The sequence below is a fragment of the Erinaceus europaeus genome, chromosome 16 (assembly GCF_950295315.1).
Source record: "Erinaceus europaeus chromosome 16, mEriEur2.1, whole genome shotgun sequence".
NCBI classification, from domain to species: Eukaryota; Metazoa; Chordata; class Mammalia; order Eulipotyphla; family Erinaceidae; genus Erinaceus; species Erinaceus europaeus.
The window spans coordinates 73,449,769-73,471,170 of NC_080177.1; the positions used below are offsets into that span (position 1 = coordinate 73,449,769).

The 21,402-nt window shown below is 35.8% G+C and overlaps 1 protein-coding gene across 11 annotated transcripts in view; it reads right to left on the bottom strand.

The window, feature by feature from the left end:
- Positions 1-21,402, bottom strand: part of RALGAPA1 (Ral GTPase activating protein catalytic subunit alpha 1) — a 185,924-nt gene that overhangs the window by 126,123 nt on the left and 38,399 nt on the right. For all 11 annotated transcript variants that reach the window (XM_060175429.1, XM_060175431.1, XM_060175428.1 and 8 more), the window contains exons 9-16: positions 21,145-21,353; positions 18,250-18,489; positions 15,749-15,946; positions 12,787-12,924; positions 11,076-11,224; positions 8,306-8,435; positions 6,061-6,298; positions 4,710-4,871 (exon numbers count right to left, since the gene is read on the bottom strand). In XM_060175429.1, coding sequence (XP_060031412.1) covers positions 4,710-4,871; positions 6,061-6,298; positions 8,306-8,435; positions 11,076-11,224; positions 12,787-12,924; positions 15,749-15,946; positions 18,250-18,489; positions 21,145-21,353 — 1,464 coding nt within the window. The remainder of the gene's footprint in view (positions 1-4,709; positions 4,872-6,060; positions 6,299-8,305; positions 8,436-11,075; positions 11,225-12,786; positions 12,925-15,748; positions 15,947-18,249; positions 18,490-21,144; positions 21,354-21,402) is intronic.

Below are 21,402 nucleotides of genomic sequence, written 5' to 3' on the forward strand. Positions count from 1 at the left end.
CGTTTTACATTAGTGAAAGGAAAATACAATATCAAAAAGTCAAAAACGAACTTTCTAAATTATACGCATGTTAATTTTGAAGAGTTCCTACTTTCAACTCTCAAAAAATGAGTAGAAAAATAGATGCACTCTGCATTAATCCATCAAGTCATCAAATAGTTTTTCAATCCCATATATATGGCTTTCACTCCAGTGTTCCAACATAGCATAAGACAGCCCATTTCGAATCCCTGCTGCAGCTCTTTGTAGAGTGGGAGGCTGCACAGTGGTGACAGCACCAGAGTGGCAGAGTAAGGTCCTGAGTTTGATCCTTGGCATCTCACATGCCAGAGTAATGTTCTAGTCCTCACTCTCTTTCTGTGGCTAATCAATAAATAATCTTGGGGGGGGGATGAGGACAAATGTGACAAACTGTAAAGTGCATTAAAAGTACACAACATACAAATAAACAGGACTGTAACTCTGGATGTTTTTAATTTCCAAAGTGTTACATGCATAACTCTCCCTAACTATAACTAAGCAAGATTCAACTTATATGTGTAGTTCTGTCCATTTGCAGAAACATCTTTAAAAATCTTATTTTGATGCAATACTGTACTGAACTAAGGAAAATCTTAAGACAAATAAATGATAAATCCTCTTGGCAGATGTCCAGCAGTGGAGGGTATGGGTGCTGACACCGATCATGGGGAGACAGGAAACTGTACATTGTGACAATCAAAGTCTTGCAAATAATATCTCCACAATAAAGTGATCAAAAAATTATCAGTGTTTCCCTATTTGATAACTCTAGGATGCAACCCATACAAATAAATCTTTGGGGAGTCGGCAGTGGTGCAGCGGGTTAAGCGCACATGGCACGAAGCGCAAGGACCGGCGTGGGGATCCAGGTTGGAGCTCCAGGCTCCCCACCCGCAGGGGAGTCGCTTCACAGGCGATGGAGCAGGTCTGCAGGTTTCTCTCTTTCTCTCCCCCTCTCTGTCTTCCCCATTTCTCTCCATTTCTCTCTGTCCTATCCAATGACGGCAACAGTGACAACAATAATAATAACCACAACAATGACAGAACAACAAGGGCAACAAAAGGGGAAAAAATGGCCTCCAGGAGCAGTGGATTCCTGGTGCAGGCACCGAGCCCTGGCAATAACTCTGGAGACAAAATAAATAAATCTTTGAAGTCAGAGACATGGCTTACCCAGGTAGTGTATGCACCTTACCAAGTCTGAAGCCCCAGGTTAGTTACAGTCCCATGGGAGAACCAAGGCAGCATCAGGGAAAGCTCCACAGTTGCTAAGCAATGTTATAAATCCTCTCTCCCTCCCTCTCCCTCTCCATCTCCCTCTCTCCCCCCTCTCCACCTCCCTCTTGCCCCCCTCCCCTCCCCCCCTAGGGCTATTGCTGGGGCTCAGTGCCTGCACCTTGAATCCACTGCTCTGGCAGCCATTCCCCCACCTTTATTTTTCCTCTCTATTTTGTTTGATGGGACAAAGAAAAGTTGAGAGCAGAAGGGAGATGGAGGGAGAAAGGTAGACAGACAACTGCAGACCCGCTTCAGCATTCATGAAGCATCCTACTTGCAGATAAAGAGCAGGGGCTTGAACCTGGGTGTTTTCCCCACCACTACCTCTCTCCAAACCAGACCAGGCACGGCAAAGTTGTGCGTGTCCAAGAACCTGACGGCATAGACAGGTCTTTAAATATCTTATAAGAAAATCACTACTTTAAGAGGACAGGCAGTGGTGCATCTGGTAGAGTGTAGGGATGTGGGTTCAAGTGCCTGCTCCACACCTGCAGGAAGAAAGCGTAATAAAGTGCAGGTGTCTCTCTTTCTCTCTCTCCCCTTCCCTATCAGTTTCTCTTTGTCTCTTCATCCAATAAATAAATACTATGGAAAAAAAAAGAAAGAAAGAAAGGAAAGGAGGGAGAGAGGGAGGGAGGGAGGGAGGAAGGAAGGGAGGGAGGGAGGGAGGGAGGGAGGAAGGAAGGGAGAAAATTGGGCTGGGGAGACAGCATACAAACACCTTTCATGTCTAAGGCTTTTAGGTCCCAGGTTCAATCCCAGCACCACCATAAGCCAGAGCTGTTGAGTGTTCTGATTTCTCATATTTCTCATTAAATAAAATATTAACAAAAAAGAAAAAAAGGAAATTACTACTTCAAACATTTCACCATAAACTATCTTAGTATTTCATCAGTTATTAGGATACCAGTTTATTCCACTAGTATAATAAAACTGTTTAAGTTATATTATTCTTAAAAAGTCATATATCCTAATACTCTATGGTATGATTCCCAGTCATGGAAGGAGTGATTTAACAAAAGAATCAGGTTTGTTATCAGGTATACTACACAAAAGAAACGGTAAATGAATGTAAGAAATATTGTCAAATATTTAGTAGTATAGTAGTGGTTCATCCAGATGGAATGCACATACAGCCATGCACAAGAATCCACACTCAAGCTTCTGGTGCCCACCTCCATGAGCAGTGAAAAAGCACAACAGGTATTTCCTCTTTTCTCTGTACCTCTCTCCATTTCTGTCTCCCATTTTCTATCAAAATGACAGAAAAAGAAATAGCTACCAGGAATGGAGTCATACAGGAACCAAGTCCCAATAATAATCCTGGTGCACTATCAAATAAAGTCTAGTCACATAATGAAAATCATACATTCAAGAGATGGAGAATAAAACAACTTTGAAAACTCAGTTAAGGATGGAAAAAAAATACCATAGTGGTTCTGTAAAGAGACTCTCATGCCAGAGGTTCCAAGGTCCCAGGTTCAATCTCCTGCATCACCATAAGCCAAAGATGAGTAGTGTTCAGGTTAAGAAAAGAAGAAAAAGGAGGAGAAAGAGAAGGAGAAGAAAAAAAGAAAACTAAGTTAAAATTGTCATAGGTAAATTTTTAGTAGTTTCAAATGTCTAAATTATTTTCTGTTCTAAGTAAGTACATATTTTAAAAATCAGAACAATAATTGTTTTGTTTATTTTTATGTTATTTTAGTGACAGAGATATGCAAAAAAAGAGAGAAAGAGAGAGCTAGAGAGAACACAGCATTGCTCAGCTCTGGCTTATTGTTGCTGAGAACTGAACCTGGAGCCTCAGGCATGACAGTCTTTTGCAGAACCATTATGCTGTCTCCCAAGAACAACAATAATTTGTTAACAGTTTCAGGTTTACAGAAAAATGGAATTATAAGTACAAAGAAGACCAATATATCCCTTTCTCAAAATCCTTCCAAATTTCCCCAAATTTTAACATCTTGTATTAAGATGAGACACTTTACACATGCTAAGCCGATACTGATATAAATGTATAATGGCAAGTATACATACACCATCGTTGTAGCTTCCTAACAGCTGCATTGCTCTAAAAGCCCTGGGCTCCATCTAGTCACTGCTCTTTGCAAATGTACCTCAAGTTTTTAATCCATCCACCTTTTGAAGGACATCTTGGTTGCTTCCAAGTTTTGACAATTATGAAAAAAAAAAAAACTGCTACAAATGACTGTGTGCAGTTATTTGTGTTTTCACCTTATTTTGGGTAAATAACAAGGATGATTAGATTCATGTAAGGATATTGTTAATTTTGTAAGAAACTACCAAACAGGGCTGGAAGAGATCCTTTCTCCTGGTATCATTTATTTTTCTTTTTTGTCATAATCAATATAGTTCTATGTAATTTTATAGATGAAAGACAACTTGAAAATAGCATTTATTTTGAAGGCTCTAAAACTTGTAATCTTTAATTCTTTAAAAATCATTGATTACCCTACTCCCCTTCTAGTTTTACCTCTTCCTTTATATTTGTAATTCTTAACATGTAGGACCTCATCACTTACATAATGGCCTTAAATTTCATAAAAATGAATCTATTTTTACTGATTGCCATTAAGATTGCCTGAAATGACAACGGCTATATTGTTTCAGACCTCTGTGGTATTAGCAAGACTACTGTACAGATGATGTAAATAAAGCCCAGACTGTTAGTAAAGTGGCCATGGCAACCAAGCTAACTAGTGAAAAAAGAAATCAGGACAAAGTTTTCTTGTTTACATCACAGAATACTTTCTCTGCAATTCAGATTTAATTTTAAGTCTCAGAGAAGTAAGAGAATAAGATGCTTGCTAGTTGAGTGATCCTGCATACATTTTTGCACCTCTGCTCTTTGATTGCTATTTGCAAAAAATTATAGACATTCCTACATATCTGTTAAATGTTGCAAGGAACATAGTAATAGACCTCAGCTAGCTGCAGTAAAGAGGATGAGCAACTCATTGCACATATGTAAAGCAAACTCAGTTTATAATTGCAGAACCAAAACTTAGCTAGCCTTGTTTGTGATTACTTTCACTTAACAGTTAACATTCTACTTCTGCAAAGGAATCAGAGTTCTACTTCTTCAGTTCTGTAAAATAATACTTAAAGATTATTGATATGGACAGCAAAAGAAACTGTATAAAAATGATGTAAGGCAATCTTAATAGCAGAAAAGGAGAACACAGCATATCATCGGAATCATAAATATGAATTTAAAAAGGTCTTACTGTACACACTTTTAATTTAGCAACAAAAACAGACCCAGAAGAAAGATATATATTTACTACATAATGTATATTTACCTACATTATATGTTATAATTATATATTGTTCCTAGAAACCTCAGACATACTAGCCTATTAAGTCTCATGATACGAAGGAGGACATACCAACAGTTTTCTGCCGCACAATACTCCTTGCCTTTTCAGTTCCTGGGGAGCCAGTGGTCGTTGCACTTCTCTGTCTCATTGGGGCCTGACCAGGCTGATCCCGACTCCATCCTCTAGAAAATGACTTATCAACTGAAACTTTCTGAAATTCATGTCCAACTCCTAGAAAGGCAGGTTTTTATTATCAGTGTACTTTCTTTCACCTGGTCAGTAATCTCTTCAATGATATGTAACTGCCTTGCTTCAGTTTCTAAACTTTATGTTTGTTGAATTATAAGCCAACAAGACATATTGTGCATTATAAGGCTTTTTAGAACTTCAATTTATGTAAACATCATATTCCAAAGAATTTTAATAACATAATACTTCTTAAAAATAAATCATAGTAAACTTTAGGAATTAATTGTGTGCATAATAATTATTAATTCTGAGATATTGCACTTGTTTTTCAAAAGAAATGAAATATTCAGACATGCAAAAAAAAAAAAAGAAAAGGAGCTGAGTTTAAAAAAAAAAAAAGGCTATCCTGTGATATCCTGTGATGGAAGTTACTTAACTTGGCAATATGAGTCACTTGGGGTATAAACAGCCTAAGAAAAAAATAGCTTGTTCATATCCTAAACATGCTGCACAGTAAGTATAAAATATGGTTTGGGTGTATTTTCTAGCTAGCAATTAATTACTGGGAGAAAAACAATGATGAACCAAGGACAGTAAAAACATATATTAATGATTTAATCTCTCTGTTGCTATCCCTCTTCCCCTTTTCAGTATTTGTCATTTGTATCAATATTTGCTTTGAGCTAAAACTCATAAAAAGAATTATAAAACATTTTTTCAAATAACCCTTTTGAAATAATGTAACAGGAAATCATTCTCTAAGTCCTGACAAAAAATACTTATGACAAATAGGAATAACATATTACAAATTTCCAGTTATGTCAATAAAACATAAATTAAGATTTTGAATGGCCCAGGAGGAGGCACAGATGGTAAAGTACTGGACTGCCAGGCACAATGTTCTGAGTTTGATCCTCAGTATCATGAGTACAAGAGGAATGACTTGTTTCTCTCTCATACAGATAAATCTTTAATACTTAATATTTTGGATTATTTAAACTTAGCTAGATAAATATCACTTTATTTCTCATCAAAATTATTACTGACTTAGGGAAAATTGTGAGATATCTCCATGTTTTATTGCTAAAATATTTGTATTTTTAGAGTAAATGGAGGTACTGGTAAAGAAAAAGAAATGTGACTTTTACCCTCACAATTTTTCTCTGGTTTGATATTCAGACCCAATTATTTAAAATATATTTATACAAACATATTTGGCAATAACACTTACCTTTCCCTTTGTGTTTTTTTTGCTTCTGCTCACTCAGTTTATCCAAAGGTAAGTCACTGAGATCCAAACTATATAAGTTTCTAGCCAAAACTTTTGTTAATGTCTCCATAGTCAGTGACCACTCAGTGGCTAACTCTTCCCAGTAGGTCAATGATGACAATACTGAAAGTAAGTCATCCCAAAGTTCTCGGGAGATATACACATTTAGATTTGCTTTGATCCAGGCAACTATAAGAGTCTATAAACAGAATCAGAAATAGCAATGGAATTTGTTCAAATTCAGATACTCAATTATAAAAAATTACCTAAAAACAGAGGAAATTCAAGTTACATAACTTATAGCACAGGTCCCTTTATTGCTTGAGAATTCTCATAAAAGTAATTCATGTATAATTCATTTCACTCGTAAAATTGAGCACAATGCAAGTTACCAAAACTAAAAAGAAATCTCCTTAAAAGTTTATCTATACTCAATGTTAAATAAAACATATTAATATTAAAAAATAATAAATGTTTAAAAATTAAGTCTCTATACTGTTATTTGAAGTAAATACATAAAACAAAACATATGTTCACAAATTAAAGATGAAAATCATTAACTATACTAAGTACTCTAAATATTTTTTTAAATTCCCAGAGTTGTAAATAAATTGATGAAGAGAAATTATGTCAACTGAGGAGTAAATGTAATTCTATTTTTAAAGATAACAGAGGAATTAAATTTGTGCTATAACTGATCAAATTATATAAGTGTCTTATCTCCAGAACAGAAGTTACCAAAATTTTATGAATTTCTATTAATCACAAACCCTTGATTAAAAAAAAAAAATCAGGAAATGGTTTTTCAAAAGTTTAACTCTACAAACTTTACTAAGTCAAAAATTTCTCCATCAAATCTAAAGATGACTATGAATACTGTTTACTGCATAAAACAGTAATAACTACTCTTCCTTCTTTTTTTTTTTAAACATTCAGACTCCAAAGTAAGCACTTACACATAGCAGTCTAAAATTTTGTAGATGCGGCACTGAGTTCTCAAGCAAGGTGTATGAAGTTTGATTCATATGTGCCAGAGTGATCCTCTGGTTCTCTCCCTCATCAACTAACAAATCAGCAAACAAACAAACAAATGACTCCTGGTTCAGGGAAACAGCTCATTGGTAGGACATATGTCTTGCCATGTGTGTGATTTGAGTCACACTTAGAGGATACTAAGGGACTGCAGGCAGCTCTGGAGCTATGGTTCCTCCATCTGTCTGTCTGTCTGTCTGTCTGCCTGTCTGTCTATCTATAAAAAGAAAAAATTATTTAAATCAATGAAATTAAGGCCCTGGCACAACAAAAATAAATAAATCTCATCATGCTATTTCTAACAATAAGGGAACTTTTTAAAAAGAGTAATGAATTCAACAAGAGTTTAGATAATAAACATGTTTCAAAGGATATTCACCACCTGCATAAAATTTCAGGTAAATTAATATACCTGAAAAAAATTAATTCAAATAGCTATAATTATGGCCAAGAATTAGATCTGAAATAGCTTTACCTTTGGCACTAAGAATCACGTTATCCACTGTTACAGGTAATGTGCCATCTTAAGACATTATTTTGTTTTCTATTTTCCAAAGATAGCACATGTAAAGGAAACACTTTTTCCTCAAATTGGAAAGCAGAATATATAATTTCCATATAATCAAACTACCGTTATGTTCAAATAAAGAAGTGAGGAGAAAGTTCATAGACGGCAGGGGTAAGTAGCATAATGGTTTTGCAATGAGACTCTCATGCCTGAGGCTCCAAAGTCCCAGGTTCAATCCCCCACACCACCATAAGCCAGAGCTGAGCAGTGCTCTGGTATAAATAAATAAATAAATAAATAAATAAATTTAAAAAAAAGAAAGTTCATAGGCTAGCATGATTTAGACTTCAGATTACATACTACTTATAATCTTTACTATAGAACAACTCAAAAAAATACATCTTTTTTTTCCCTAAGACTCTCTGAGACTTGTGAACTTTCCAAGCAATCATGTGAAACTCTCTGGCAGCATTCTGTAATCATACATAGTACACCACACATGAGATAAAGTAATAATAATCCGTCTGCTTGTAGACCTGACATTTCCTCTCTTATACTGGGTTGTGAGTATCTGCTTATATGGCAAATAACCTATTTACAGAAGCAACTCTTATTTTAACTTAATAAACACCCCTTATCCATGTATCTATTTATTTGTTTAATTGCCTGAAAAAGTGGTCCTGCAAGTCGACCTGCCAAAGTCATATTTTTTTTCCCCTGGAACTGTAGAAAAGCTTGTGATGGCATCTTCAGGACAGACTCCGTGACTCTGAGCAACACAAGCAGCATCTGTTCCCTTAAAGTAAAAACATGATTAAAGTTTTCTCCATACATGTTCGTGTTTTACTAATGATTAGCTTTAAAATTAACATTTGTTACAAAAATGGTATCTTTCAATAATTCCAACAGATGTTTCCTAATGTTTTAATTCTTTAAATGTTAGTATCCTTTAAAATTTTTGAAGGTAAAAAATCACGTGATTTTTCTTTTTCCCTATAGAGAGTGAAAGAGACCACAGTACCAAAGTTCCCTTCAATGCTGCAGGGGTTAGGTTGAACCTGGGTCACAGGTATGGCAAAGCAGTGCACTACCCACGTGAAGTATTTTGCCAGTCCTAAAACCATGTGATGAGGTTAATGTTTCAAATATTTTTTTAAAAAATTTTAAACTATATTTATTAATTTTAGATAGAACAGAGAGAAGTTATATATGAGTGTGTGTGTGTGTGTGTGTGTGTGTGTGTGTGTGTGTGTGTGTGCATGTGTGTATAGAGAGAGAGAGAGCGAAAGAGAGAGAGAGAGAGACAGACAGACAGACATCTGCAGCACTGCTTTACTGTTCATGAGGCTCAACCCCTGCAGGTGGGACAGGGGTTTTGAACTTGGGTCTTTGTACATAACAGGTATACTTCAATAGGTGTGTCACCACCTGGCCCCTCAAATATACTTTTACTGTTTTGTTTTATTAGAATATTGATTTACAAGTAAACTATATTAAGTCATAAAAGGGCTCAGAAAAAAATAAAGAGGATTTAGATAATGTCAAAATTTATCTTTGTCATGTGTGGATGAAATATTGATGTCATTCTTTGGGATCTTAAGCTAAATGAATATAGAAGGATGTTTATGAGGTGTAATATTGAGAAAAACAATGAACAAAAACACGATGGGTGATTTTAAAAAGAATTATATTTAGAAATCTGAAAAAGACAATTCAAAAGATTAACAAAATCAAGAGCTGGTTTTCTGAAAGGGTAAATAAAAAAGACAGACCACTGGCTAGACTTGCCAGAGAGAGAGGGAGAGAGAGAGGCTAAATCTTTTATAAAAGCAATCAGAGGGAGTCGAGTGGTAGCGCAATAGGTTAAGCCTATGTGGCGCAAAGTTCAAGGACCGGGGGATCCCAGTTCGAGCCCCGGCTCCCCACCTGCAAGGGAGTCACTTCACAGGCAGTGAAGCAGGTCTGCACGTGTCTGTCTTTCTCTTCCCCTCTGTCTTCCCCTCCTCTCTCCATTTCTGTCTGTCCTATCCAACAATGACGACGTCAGTAACAATAATAACTACAACAATAAAACAACAAGGGCAACAAAAGGGAGTAAATAAATATTTTTAAAAAAGAAAAGCAATCAGAAATGAGAGATGAAATAACTGAAGAGGAGATATTTAAAAATCACATATTACAAATACCTCTCTGCAAATACATTATACAACCTAGATGAAATGGATGAATTCCTAAAATTGTACCACCTGCCAAGCTTACTTCAAGAGGAAGTCAGTAGTTTAAACAGACCAATCACTAATATGGAATCAAATCAGTAACTAAAAAGCTCCTCAAATCCAGGTCCAGATGGATTTACAGATAAATTCTATAAGAATTCTTTCAAAGAAGAATGAACACCAATTCTCCTCAAACTGCTGCAGAATATTTAAGAGGGGGAGCCATTATCAAACACATTCTATGAGACTAATATCATACTAACCCCTAAAGCAGGAAAGGACTCTAACAAAATAAGAAAATTATAGACCTGTATCTTGATGAATATTAATGCGAAGATTCTCAACAAAGTCATGGCAAGCAGAATTTAACAAGATACCAGAAGAATAATTCACCAAGACAAAGTGGGATTCCTCCAGGAAGCAAGGATGGCTCAACAATCAAAAGTCCGTCAGTGTAGTCCGCCACACCAACAAGAAGGAAAGAAAGAGGAAGAGCACATGGTCGTGTTGGTGCAGAAGAGGCGCTTGGCAAGTTCCAAGATTGATGGTCTTCTCATGATAATGACCCTCCAGAAACTGGGAACAGGATAATTCCTCAGCATAGGAAAGCCCATATAAAGTAAACCTACAGCTATAGCTGCATCATCTCAACAGGGAAAAACTGAAAGCCTTTACCCTCTAAAATCTAGAACTAGGTAAGCATGTCCACTATGACCATTATATTTTTTGACATAGTCCTGGAGGCCCTTGCCGTCGCAGTCAGGAAAGAAAGAAATATCAAAGGGATATACACTGGAAAGGAAGAAATCAAGCTATCACTATTAAAATGCTATGATCACATACCTAAAGAATCCCAAAGGTATTAGTAAGAAACTACTAGAAACAATAAATTCAGTAAAGTAACAGAGGAGATTGCTCAGTGGGCAGAGCATATACTTTGTAAGCTGATGGCTCAATCACTGGTACCAGTGCTCTAATCTCTCACCCAACCCTGTAAAATAAATCTTAAAGAAGAAAAAGATAATCTAAAAATCTGATGTAAAATAAATCTGATGAAACATATTTGGGATCAAATGAAGTATTGTCATGATAATCACATAAATATTGTAAGTTATTTAATGACAGATACCACTACAATTTTACAACAAATCCAATATACAAACACTATATCTATAGAAATTACATACACAAGTTTTTTAAAGAGAGAAATTTTCTTTTACCAAGTCTTTTTGTCCATTGAAACTTGCACAACCATGAACCGATAAATATTAAGAATACGTTTACACATATCTGTGTGCTCATCCAAGAGATTTTTTATTTCATTTGCAGGTTCAAGTAGAAATATGTTTGATGAGTTTATAATAAACACCTAGGATAAGAGAAATCATTAGCTATTCACTACAGAATCTCAAAGACAAATTTCTTATTGAAAAGAAGAAACGTAGATAATGTCACTAGCTAATCTATAGAAATTAAAAGCACAGACTAAAAATTAATTCTAACCCTACTTTTATCACCAGCTTAATATTTGAAATTTAAACTAATTAAACTTGACTTTAATAAATATAAAATGTCTATTAGGCACCTAAAGAAAATTGACTAAGTAGAAAAATGGTGCTTTTCATAATGAGAAGCAATAATGTAATAATCCTAATGCTATTATTAAAATGAAAAGATTTTTTTTTTTAAATATTTTATTATTTATTTATTTATTCCCTTTTGTTGCCCTTGTTTTATTGTTGTAGTTATTATTGTTGTTGGCGTCATTGTTGGATAGGACAGAGAGAAATGTAGAGAGGAGGGGAAGACAGAGAGGAGGAGAGAAAGATAGACACCTACAGACCTGCTTCACCGCTTGTGAAGCGACTCCCCTGCAGGTGGGGAGCCGGGGTTCGAACCGGGATCCTTATGCCGGTCCTTGTGCTTTGCGCCACCTGCGCTTAACCCACTGCGCTACAGCCCGACTCCCAAAATGAAAAGATTTTATAAATACAAACAGTTTAGGACAAAAGATGATATCTCAATCAGGAAGAATTTTCTGAATGAGCTGTTCAAAACTTTCTCTTTTTCAGGTTTATTATGTGTTCTGTATGTTTTATTATGTAATAAAAGGCTGCAAAAACAAATTGTGTATATATAGTACTACTATTGAGGGTTCAGCAAAATGCACCTTACATTAACTGTATAATATATGAATTAATTTTATTTTGTTATTAAGGAAAAAGTTATAATGACGACAAGTATGGGTAAGAGTTTTAAAGGACACCTTCAAAGTACAAAGTACTGCTGTGAACCTAGGACAATGACATCTTTTCTACACATACTTCTAATTTAAATCCCCAGAACAAATTATAGGACAAGATACAGTTATAAGATCAAGTGAGAAAATACTGAAGCTTGCATTAAAGAAATGAAAAAACGCTGACTGTAAGTCTAGTAACACTGGCCAAAAAAGGGAAGGAAGAACAAATAAACACTGAAATAATGACATAAGTAGACACACAACAGAGAATATTTAAATTAAAGCACCCTGGAGATGATATCAATGTGGCACAAAATGGAACAGTTAGGAATGGGAAATAATCCAAAAAACATCGACAGAAAAATGAATCAATAAAATATTAAATAATCAAGCACTACAATATCACAAAATAGTTAAAATGAGCTAAGATTATGTCTCAACAAATGTGAAAAGAAGTTGCAGGGTAGGTGACACAGTGTATATGAATTTCAAAACTGTCTAGAAAATAGCATGTAATATTTATTAGCATATGCAAAGTACAATAAAGGACAAAAGGAAAAGTAACATGATAAAATAAGTGATACATGTAGGTGGTAAATTTATTACATTTGTTAAGTATGCATACATGGAACTATATATTTGGAATGTAATGGTACTTATTTCTACAAAATAACCAATGAGGGATCTACCTGCAAAACTGCCTGGGTACCAGCTCTGATGTTTTGTTCTGTCACTTCTTCGGAGGCATTATAAAGAACATCTTGATAGGAACCATTTTTTGGCCAGACAGAATTTCGAACATGATCAATAATAGTGGTCCCATTTTCCTGAAGAAAAACATCAAGTTTTTAATAATTCATTGATTAAGAATGTTCTGCAAAGTCAGCAAATTGACTGTCTCATAGGAAATAAAGCGCAGGGACCTGCATAAGAATCCCCCGTTCAAGCCTGCGGCTCCCCACCTGCAGGGGAGTCGCTTCACAGGCGGTGAAGCAGGTCTGCAGGTGTCTGTCTTTCTCTCCCCCTCTCTGTCTTCCCCTCCTCTCTCCATTTCTCTCTGTCCTATCCAACAACGACGACATCAATAACAACAACAACAACAAAAACCAAGGGCAGCAAAAGGGAAAATAAATAAATATTAAAAATAAACCTATAAAGAAATAACAAACCCGTCTGCAATGGCACATGCCTGTAACACATTTAATTACGCTTTGCTTATAGCTTCTTTCCTTTCCATAAGTCTTACTGCTTTTATTGTTTTATTGGAGGGTAATAGTTTACAGGACAGTTGGTGACACACGGGTACAATTTCTCACGTTCACATGACAGGTGTGTGCAAAACACTCTCAGCCCAGCTTAGGTCCTTTTACCATGCTACACAAGGACCCCAAAGTCCCCTCCCACCAAAAGCCTCCCTGTAGTCCCCACTCCTTCGTTTTGGTGCAATACACCAAACCCAGTACAAGTTTTACTTTGTTTCTCCTTTCTGTCCTTTCTTAAGTTCTCCCGAGGAGTAAGGTCATCCTTCTCTCTTTGGCTTATATCACTTAATATGATTCCTCTAAGCTCTATCCAAGATGAGACAAAGGAGATTACTTCATCATTTTTAACTGCTGAATAGTAGTCCATTATGTATATATATAACAGCTTTCTCAGCCACTCATCTATCATTGAACCCTATGGACAGCAGTCTGGAGAATTCTCAGAATGCTAGAAATGTACCTACCCTATAACCCCACTACCTCTCTCCTAGGAATTTATCCAAAGGAAGCAAATATACACATCAAAAGAGATCTATAAACAACTATGTTTGCAGTAGTACAAATTTTAACTGCTCACACTTGAGAGCAACCTAGGTCTCCATCAGTCTTACTCCCTCCTTCCCACTGTCTTTTTGCTCTTAATTATGTATATAGATTATATTAGCTATCAATTTTAATTAAGGATAGTAAAAGGTACAGTGCTGAGCTATAAATTCATGAAACATATGTAGACTGATCTATTTTCTAGCTTGATGCAACAGATGGGTAGTTTTATCAGCATATACAAATAGAGCAAATATTAATTCCTAATTTCCATGATTATTTCTGTTTATTTCAGTAATTTTTCTTCAATATAGCTCCACTTCTTAAAAAGGAAAATGGTATACTTACATATACATTAAAAGTATAAACAGGGGGTCGGGTGGTGGCGCAGTAGGTTAAGCACATGTGGCGCAAAGCGCAGGGACCGGAGTAAGGATCCCGGTTCGAGCCCCCGGCTCCCCACCTACAGGGGAGTCGCTTCACAGGCGGTGAAGCAGGTCTGCAGGTGTCTATCTTTCTCTCCCCCTCTCTGTCTTCCCCTCCTCTCTCCATTTCTCTCTGTCCTATCCAACAACGAATTGCGTCAACAAGGGCAATAATAATAACCACAACGAAGCTACAACAAGGGCAACAAAAGGGGGAAAAAAAAATGACCTCCAGGAGCGGTGGATTCATGGTGCAGGCACCGAGCCCAGCAATAACCCTGGAGGAGGGTAAAAAAAAAAAAAAAAGTATAAACAATGGGGCTGGGGAGACAGCATAATGGTTCTGCAAAAGACTTTTTTTATTTTTTATATTTATTTATTTTCCCTTTTTTTGCCCTTATTGTTTTATGTTGTTGTTGTAGTTATTATTGTTGTTGTTATTTATGTCGTTGTTATGACAGAGAGAAATGGAGAGAGATGGGGAAGACAGAGAGGGGAAGAGAAAGACAGACACCTGCAAACCTGCTTTACTGCCTGTGAAGCGACTCCCCAGCAGGTGGGGAGCTGGAGGCTCGAACCGGGATCCTTGAGCCGGTCCTTGCACTTTGTGCCACCTGCGCTTAACCTGCTGCGCTACCGCCCAACTCCCTGCAAAAGACTTTCATGCCTGAGGCTCTGAGGTCCAAGATTCAATCCCCAGCCCCACCATAAGCCTGAACTGAATAAGGCTCTCTGATCTTACTCTCTGTCTCTCTCCCTCTATTAATATAAAGTATATATTTAAGTATATACAATGTAACAATGTATATTACACTCATACATATATAAATCTTCATTCACTGAATTCCACTAAAATGTTGTCTACTCATTCATATGTTAGTATCCTGGTAAATTCCATATGATATGTATAATTAACCACGAAGCGAATAAACTTTACCAAAAATTTTCCTATTCGGGTTTAGTAAGATAAAAGCCAACTAAAGTCTATTTTGGGGGTGAGGACCTGACTTGTGTCAAAGGTTAAACAATAAAAGGACTAGACAACATTCAGGTTTAAGGAGTAGGTAGAATCCGGAAACCATATTCCACCTCTCCTCTCAGTGCTCTCATATCTTTCTTTCTGTGAGTGAGCTCCAGTTTTTCTTATGACAGACTAGTTTATTTGGCAAGTCTAATGGTTTCTATTTTGCTATTAGTAAAAATGTACAAGAAAGAATTCAGAATATTCTGATTTGTGGTAGGTACTCACTCCTAAACTAAGACAGGGACAACTGTGATTTGATGATTCCCCTACAAGTAAGCACTTCAATAACCAGTTTGATGTAGCACCACGTAGAAGTGCATGATAATATATTAATACACTTTCAGTAATATCAATCCTATTAATTGTGTACTAAAATACATAAATGCTATCATTTTACCTCTTCTCTTTTCTCTCCTTCCTCCAATGAGATCTCGTGGTCCGGGGCACTGTCCATGCAAGGCAAGTCTGAAGAAGAAATCACGCTTTCTTCAGGCTCTTGCATAAACAAAGGTTTTTCCTCTTGCTGGATCCACTCTTGATACACTTTTACTACTTTTCTCATAGCTGCTGCTTCACAAATTGGTAATAAAAATGCCTAGTGGGAAAAAAAAAAATTGACATGATGACACCATTTGCTTTAGCACAAATTGTTAACTTACACACTTCTTTTTTTTTTTTTTTTAAAGATTTATTTATTTATTTATTTCCTTCTGTTGCTATTGTTGTTTTATTGTTGTAGGTTTTTTTTTCCTCCAGGGTTATTACTAGGGCTCAGTGCTACACCATGAATCCACTGCTCCTAGAGGCCATTTTCCCCCCTTTTGTTGCCCTTGTTGTTGTAGCCTTGTTGTGGTTATTATTGTTGTTGTTGTTCGTTGTTGGATAGGACAGAGAGAAATCGAGAGAGATGGGGAAGACAGAGGGGGTAGTGAAAGATAGACACCTGCAGACCTGCTTTACCACCTGTGAAGCAACTCCCCGGCAAGTGGGGTGCCAGGGGCTCAAACCGGGATCCTTACGCCGGTCCTTGCGCTTTGCACCACATGCGCTTAACCCACTGCGCTACCACCTGACCCCCTGTTGTAGTTACTATTGCTGTTGTTATTGATGTCGTCGCTTCATAGGTGATGCAATCAACCTTTAACTTGCCAAATTAAGAAAGTTTTAAGAAGCAAATCACTAAAATTGATTAGTTAGAAGAAGAAAAAAAAACACCAAGTTAAACCAAGAAAAGTAGAAATAAAGAGGAAGAAAGAAAAGACAAATAAAGTAAGAAATCCATACTTGAAAAGAATACAGTTATCTAGAAGAATCATCAACATAAAAAAGCAATGGGTATAATTACAAATTTTAAAGGAGTCATGAAAAGAAATACTTCCATATAAAAGATATGAGACTTTAAGTCAAATTGGAAAGCAAATGCAGTGAACAAATCCTAGAGAAAAAAAAAACTTATTCAAAATACCTCAAAAACTAACAAATTTGAATAGTTCCATAAGCCTCAATTTTTCTTTTTTTTTTTTAAGATTTTTTAATATTTATTTATTTATTCCCTTTTTGTTGCCCTTGTTGTTTTATTGTTGTTGTTACTGATGTCCTCATTGTTGGATAGGACAGAGAGAAATGGAGAGAGGAGGGGAAGACAGAGAGGGTGAGAGAAAGACACCTGCAGACCTGCTTCACCGCTTGTGAAGTGACTCCCCTACAGGTGGGGAGCCGGGGGCTAGAATTGGAATCCTTATGCTGGTCCTTGTGCTTGGTGCCACATGCACTTAACCCGCTGTGCTACCGCCCGACTCCCAAGCCTCAAATTTTCTCACAAGTATTCCAACATGATTTGTCAAATCTTTTCTTTCCCATTTATCACATATTTTGTCCACATAAGTCTCAAACTCAGCAAATAAAACCACTGCCAACATGGGACAAACTGTTATAACAACTTTGTTTCTTTAATTTACATTGATATGGCTAACCCTGCTTTATGTTTTTCTAATGTAAGAATAATCACATGGAAGAGGCAGCAAAGATTTGCTCTGTTTCAACAGCTCTCTGGTAAGTGAAGGCAATGTGTCATAGAATAAACACTGACACGGCAATCAAGATCTGGGAAGCTTAGTCCAAGATGCTACCACTTACTTGCTGCGAGACCTGAATGATCCCTTTGAGCTATAAAACTCAGTGATGCTTACCTGAAAAAAGTTGAGTATCTTTGCTATTACGAGCTAATCATTAGTTTTCACAAAATTTTAATTTCCACAAATTTTTTCTGCAACTGAGAATATGCACTTGGGATTTTTCCAGCTAGCTTTATAATAGAGAGAAAATAGTTTTCTCTCTTTATTCCCCCCTCTATTTTATTACCCAGATAAATAGGCCTTACATAACTTTAATTTCAGAATGTCTTAACGAACAAAAGGGAACCACTGAAGGGATGATAAAGACACTGAAAAATATCACTTGTTATATCCGTAAGTCATTTCTTATTGATGAGAGAATGAAAGATAAAATAATACTACTATAATTTACTAATCAAGTGACAGGAAAGAAGTTTCAAACCATGAATTAAGAAAGTCATTCTAATAACAAAATAACTTGACATGCGATTTTGTAAATCAAATTATTAAATCACTGGTAAAATTAAAAAGAGAACAAAATAAAAAATAAAAGTGACTTAGAAAAAATAATAGCAAAATGAGTATGACGGAGAAATTAAGCTGAAATCACCAAAAATTAAAAATGTAAGTAGAAATATTATGCAACTGGATGTAGTACACTTTAATTATTAAATAGGAAATTTTAAAAACACTTCTATGAAAAATAATTTTAGTTAAAAATCAGCATATTCAATATTGAAGACAAAAGTCAATACTACACAATTAAGATGCTAAAGTAGCTTACCTGACGAAATATCTCTGTAACAAAGTTTACATTACTTCTTTTAGAAGAAAAAACTCTGCGAACTATTTCAATGTCTGTGAGATGTTCTTCGTCAATACTACAGAGACTGGATGAACTAGGTTCTCGCTCGGTGAGAGTGCTTGTATTGGAATGGGATTGTTCTGGCTCTGTAGCTCTATCTGTTTTGTCCGTATTATCATTTCTGTTTTCTTCTCTGGACACCAGGCTAGCAGCAGCTCTCTGAAATCATAATTTAAAATTGCATTTTAAAAAGGAGGAGATATCATGATAATTTAACAGAGTATTTGGTTAAATCACCAGAATCCAAAAGCCATCTATAAGTAATTTACAGCACCATTTAAAATCCAGGCATAGTTTATTTCATCTAGAGCACATTCTAATAATTAAGACATTGCAAATAACCTAATGTCTAAGTGACAGGGAAATACTAATCATTTGACTACCAATAATTAAGATTTTTCAATAAATCTGTAGTACAAAGAAATGACTAACTAAAGTCAAGTAAAATAATGCAAATGGAGTCAGTTCAAACCTCTAACAGTAAGCAATGTATTATAGAACTAGTTATCCAATAATATCTTAATGTTTAAAAGCATCTCTGTAATTCTGTAAATCAATATTAAATCACTAATTTAAAAAAGCATCTCTAATTTACCTTAGAAAAAATATGTAAGGGTTAAAAAACTTATTTCAAAAAAAAATCAAAGAAAACTATTACAGAAGTGGAAATCAGACTGAAAGAGATTATTTTGAAAGTGCACCTGGGCGCACATATTACAATGCACAAGGAACAGGATTCAAAAGTCCCTGGTCCCCAGCTGCAGGAGGAAAGCTTCCTAAGTGGTGAAGCAGTGCTGTAGATGTCTGTCTCTCTCCCTCTCTATATCCTCCTTCCTCTCAATTTCTAGCTGTCTCTATCAAATAAATAAATAGAAAAAAAACATTTTAAAGCATTTAAATAAACTTTATATTTTAATAATTTCATAGAATTTTCACCAGGACTAGGGAAAAAGTAAAAACCTTCAGGTGCTGAGCACCATACTGTAGTATAATAAGATATTTTCTTATGCAGTATTCAATATTTAGCTCTCAGTTTTATTATCTATGCAACAAGAGGTTTTATGTAAATTATCTCAAATATGCCTTACTGATACAAAACTATTAATTTCAGTTCACTAAGTTCTGGGATCAGAAATTATTCTGCTTAAGGGTTCCAACAGTTCCTTCATTTATTAATTCCTTATAAAAAACACGGAGCAAAGCTTTAGTGAAACACACAACATATTTTGTTACAGCTAAACAGAAGGCTAAGAGTCATAAGCCAAAATTTTTGTATATTAATGAGTCAAAATACACTTTATTAAAAAAAATACACTTTATACCTCCAGTTTAGTTTTAAAAATTAGTTGGGGGAGTAGGGCTGTAGCGCAGTGGGTTAAGCGCAGGTGGCGCAAAGCACAAGGACCGGCATGGGGATCCCGGTTGGAACCCCACCTGCAGGGGAGTCGCTTCACAGGTGGTGAAGCAGGCCTACAGGTGTCTATCTTTTTCTCCCCATGTCTTCCCCTCCTCTCTCCATTTCTCTCTGTCCTATCTAACAACGATGACATCAATAACAATAACTACAACAACAATATAAACACAAGGGCAACAAAAGGGAAAATAAATATAAAAAAAATTTTAAAAAGGGAGTTGTGTGGTAGTGCAGCGGGTTAAGCGCACATGGCGCCAAGCCCAAGGACCGGTAAGGATCCCGGTTCGAGCACCAGGTTCACCACCTGCAGGGGAGTTGCTTCACAGGCTATGAAGCAGGTTTGCTGGTGTCTATCTTTCTCTCCCCCTCTCTGTCTTCCCCTCCTCTCTCCATTTCTCTCTGTCCTATCTGACAATGACAACATCAATAACAATAATAACTACAACATCAATAAAAAAGGGCAACAAAAGGAATATAAAAAAATTTTTTAAAAGATTTGTTAAACAAAAACAGTGAAATGTTTTCTATAACTAAATAAGGAAATTAGAGAAAAATAAAAATAGTAAAAAAATTCAATAAGTTCAGAAAAAGTACACACTAACAGAAAAGAAAAAATGAAAAAATACAGAGGAAAGCTATGGAACTAAAATTAACAGGTTTTTAATATTCCTCCATTGTATAGCTGTGTGATTTTACATCACATTTCTAGGCTCAGTGTCCATAGAGAATATCATCAAATTAAAATAAAATATAGACATAAATTAGAAGTTGTGCCTAAGGTCAAACCAGGAGCTTCAGGAAAGCAAGTCCCATGTTCTACCAGTTGAATTATTTTCCTGGCTGCTGATATTATCCTCTATATCTCCCAAGTTAAATTTATTAAGAAAACTATTGGGCTGGAGAGACACATAGTGGTTATGCTAATGATTTTCGTGCCTGAGATTTTGAGTTCCCAGGTTCAATCGCCAGCACCACCATGAGCCACAGCTGAACTGTGCTTTGGTTACAGAAAAAAGAAAAAGAAAAGAAAGAAAAGAAAATTACTGATTCTATTAAAATTACTAAAATTTAGATTTTAAATAAAAAGAAAATATATTATTATTTCAAATGTTTTCTACACCCATGGCAACTATGTCAGTGGAATAAATCTTTTTTTTTAATATTTATTTATTTACTTCAAATACAGAGAAAAACTGAGAGGAGAAGGAGTTAGAAAAGGACACACACACACACACACACACACACACACACCCCTGCAGACTTGCTTCACCCCTACAGGTGGGGACCAGGGCTTAAACTAGGGCCCTTGCATACTATAATGTGTGTACTCAACCACTGCCCTTGGAATATATCTCTTAAGTCCTTTCTAATTTTAACAAATTTTTTCAATCATTTATTACCTGAATATTCTTTGGCAAGACTTCACCTTCCATCCCAGGAATATTAGGCCCTGTATGTGGCTTTGGTTCAAGCCAGAAAGAAACCAGCCAACGAATAACAATAACACGGGCTTTAATGAAAGGCTCCTTTGTACAATAGATCACTTCATTGGTTTCAGCATCCTTCTTAACCATGACATAATGTGGCTTTGGCCTAATCTGTGGGATATCTACACAAAAATAAAAGGAAAACAAAAAACAAAATATGACAGGAACTAT